Raw genomic sequence first — 3,707 nt, 5'->3', positions numbered from 1 at the left:
ACACACACACACACACACACACACACACACACACACACACACACACACACACACAGTATTTAACTTTTGTGTTTGTGTGTGCCTCAGGTTCCGATTCAGTGGTCGCATTTTGGGAATGGCTCTGATCCATCAGTACCTGCTGGATGCCTTCTTCACCAGACCCTTCTATAAAGGCCTACTTCGGATGTATGTTGACACACAATACTCAAATGCACGTGAAATGTCTGTATGTATACGCCCACCTGCCATTTTGCTAGGTACGCCTGAGCAGCTGCTCGTTAACACATATATCCTATGTTTTCGCTCGTCTTGAGTGATATAACATTCTTAATCCAGGGTTTAATATTTTGTGGGCCAACATACTGCAGCTATAACTATAGCTGCTATAGAAGTGTGTTCTGGGTCAGTGTGTGTTTACAGCACACGCTAACTCAGCCCATCTCCAGCCCTCTTGGCATTTCTTCAGCCTTGGGGCGATCCCTACTCTCCAGGCCCCAGCAGATACTAAAATAAGGAGAGGAAAAAACAATCAGTCCAATCAGAATCAGCTGTTTCTGCCCTGACGCTGTCCCCTGAGCCTGCTGCTCCACCACCCTTCCCCTGCAGCTGAACCCCAAACCACACCAGCCACAGCAGTCTTCTGACAGCTGTCCAGCGCACCTATTGAGCCAATAATATGACAGCAACTTAATGCTTGTAGACATGGTCACAACAACCATCAGAATGGACAAGAGAGGTGATTAAGTTACTTTGAAGTGTCATTGTTTTTAGTGTCACACAGGCTGGTCTGCTATTTCAAAAGCTGGGAATCTAGGATTTACAGAGAATAGTATGACAAATATATAATATCCTGTGAGTGGCTGTTCTCTGAACATGTGTTGATGCCAGAGGTCAAAGGACAATGGCCAGAGCACTTCAAGCTGATAGTAATGTGAAAATAACCAACCAACCAAAGCAGGCAGAGGAGCTTGGTGCAGATGCGCTACACCAGGTGCCACTCCTGTCAAAATCTGTGAGGAATGTTTCTAGCATCTTGTTGAATGTCTGGCATTAAGAATTATGGCAGTTCTGAATGCAACAGGGGTCCAACTCAGTACTAGAAATACGTACTTAACAAAGTGACTAATGTATACACAGTTTGGTGAAATATATATATGTACATTTTTAAACAGATTTTAACTGTGAACAAGAGCCAGTGTGAGGATAAGTTAATCTGTATGTGGGTCTAAGACAGCAGACACACATTATCCGCCTTTCCCAACTTGTAGTCCCTGTGACCTGAGTGATCTGGAGTATTTGGATGAAGAGTTTCACCAGTCTCTTCAGTGGATGAAGGACAACGACATAGACGATATGCTGGACCTCTCCTTCACTGTCAATGAAGAAGTTTTTGGACAGGTCAGTGTATGTAGGTGTGTGCGTGCTTGTGTGTGTGTGTACACCAACTATACTTTCAACAAATGGGGGTGGCTGTTGCTCAGGAAGTAGAGCAGGCCATCTATTAATCGGATGGTTGGTGGTTCCCTGGCTGCTTCGGTCGACATGCCAAATACGATACTTATGTGTGAATGTTAGATAGTTCAACGTGACTTAGAGAAAGCAGAGTGCTTGTGTGAGTTGGTGACTGAGGCAAATTGTATTGAGGGCTTTGAGTGCTCAGGTAGAGTAGAAAAGCACCAGTCCAATTACCAAATTAAAATACACAACTTGGGTACAATCCTGGCCTCACACCAAGCCAACATCCCAGATGCCTTGGCAGTGTAAGGAGTCTCACCCGTCTCTCCAGTGGATGAGGGTTACCGAGTGATTTGCCAGTTTTATCAATCCTTTTTCATTATTTTACAGTCGTTTCATTTACTTTGAGTTTTTGTTAACTTTATTCACTAGAGGTCTTCATGGGGCCTAAACAATTCTGACCAACAAATAAACAAACTTGACCAACCAAGGGTGGGCAATCTGCAACACCAGACAACATCGCATGCTGTCACCAACACCAAGTTTGGTAATGTGGGTGTTGCACAGCACTGTCCAGTCAGGTAGCATGCTGTTCACGTCTGTAAGTGAATATAATGTAAGATAATTGAAAAATAAAGATACTAGATTTACTTTCATCATTGAAACACTTAGAGAAATGTTGTTGGATATATGTGAAGATACAGAATGTACTGCCAATATACGCTGTTGCAAATAACAGGGTAGAAAATCTCGAAATTGGATTTGAGAACGAAAAGTGATTCTCCTGCAGTTTGAACAGTGGTGCAGAGGAGGAGGAAAGACACTCTAGCTTGAATCTCGTTAACCGTTCATGATTTAGAAAGGAAACAATCCCTGATATCCACCAAATAATTGTGTTTTGCCATAGATAACAGAAAGGGAGCTGAAGCCCGGTGGAGCCAACATTCCTGTCTCAGAGAAGAACAAGAAGGAATACATTGAGCGCATGGTAAAGTGGAGGATAGAGAGAGGAGTGGTGCACCAGACTGAAAGCTTGGTCAGAGGCTTCTATGAGGTATGGCTTAGTGTGACAGAGTTTTATATATATTTCACATGTTATGCATCACCCAGTTTATCTCTAGTGCCCCTAAATGTACAGTGTAAAAAAGATCTCACTGTTTTACATTTTGAATGTTTTTGCAGGTGGTGGATGCCAGGTTGGTGTCTGTGTTTGATGCCAGGGAACTGGAGCTGGTAATTGCAGGCACTGCGGAAATTGACTTAACAGACTGGAGGAACAACACTGAGTACAGAGGAGGTGTGGAGGAAGCTAAGAATGAATGTTTGTTTTTCAGGATAGATTTGTTTAAACCTTTAGATAAAGTTTAAGATAAAGTGTTGTCCTTACAATTAACTAAGGCAGGTGTCAGCAAACTTCAACATCAAAAGAACAGGAGAAAAGGATTAGCTGGGGACAGACAGGTGGATCACAGATCTAACTGGGGGAGGATAAATGAATACATATAGCATGTGTGTTAATAGAGTTATGCAAACTGCCAACCTGTGACCCAGGGGAAAGAGAAGCTATTACCTGCTATTAGTTATTTATTACAGTCGTAGTTTTATGTTTGAGAAATACTAGCATTAAATTCATGTAACAACCAATAAGAAGCTGGAAACAAAAGGTAACTAGAAAATGCATTTTCTAAAGACACTGCAGCGTGAATGCTGATAGCTGAATGTTTTGAGCTGAAATGAATGTTGCTGAATGTTGTTCTGAATTCTTCACCTGAAAACTAAAGTGCAGAACTGTTGAAAGCTGACGTTCACACAGAAGAAGTTGAAAAGTAGCTGAACGTGTTTAAAATTTATATTAGAAAAAGCTGAGTAATGACAAAAGAAATTTAGTCAGAAAACATCTGAATGAATATTAAAAGTTCATATTCTTTTAATCACTGAATGACTGAAATGTGGGAGGATTCACTACAGACGGGTAAATGCTGCAAGTTTTAGTCATTCAGTCAGAAAAGATATTTCTAAAAGTCATCATCTGACTCCAACTGCCCAGATCTGAACCACCTGTGTGCAGAAGACAAATCCACCGATGAACGATAAGCTTGAATTTAACGGGCCAAGCAGAATGCTCTGATCAGATAGCCTGCACTAACTACAGACATACTGTGTCTGTGAAGGTTCTCAGTCATCCAGGTCTAGTCTAAGGAGCTTGGAGAGAAAAGCGTCTGGACTTCTTTGAGTTGCTTGAAGACGTTTCA

General features: G+C 41.9%; 1 protein-coding gene across 1 annotated transcript in view; it reads left to right on the top strand.

Annotated features, from left to right (window-relative positions):
* The window catches only part of LOC102203782 (E3 ubiquitin-protein ligase HECW2-like), a 63,055-nt gene that overhangs the window by 50,496 nt on the left and 8,852 nt on the right, over positions 1–3,707 (top strand). Inside the window, exons 20-23 of the mRNA XM_013914637.1 lie at positions 88–186; positions 1,269–1,398; positions 2,363–2,509; positions 2,638–2,817. Of these exons, the coding sequence (XP_013770091.1) occupies positions 88–186; positions 1,269–1,398; positions 2,363–2,509; positions 2,638–2,817 (556 nt within the window). The remainder of the gene's footprint in view (positions 1–87; positions 187–1,268; positions 1,399–2,362; positions 2,510–2,637; positions 2,818–3,707) is intronic.

The sequence above is a fragment of the Pundamilia nyererei genome, unplaced genomic scaffold (assembly GCF_000239375.1).
Source record: "Pundamilia nyererei isolate P.nyererei 1_Seehausen unplaced genomic scaffold, PunNye1.0 scaffold00212, whole genome shotgun sequence".
Lineage (NCBI taxonomy): Eukaryota > Metazoa > Chordata > Actinopteri > Cichliformes > Cichlidae > Pundamilia > Pundamilia nyererei.
Note: the sequence above shows the minus strand (reverse complement) of the source record. Positions and strands in the feature narration are given on the sequence as shown.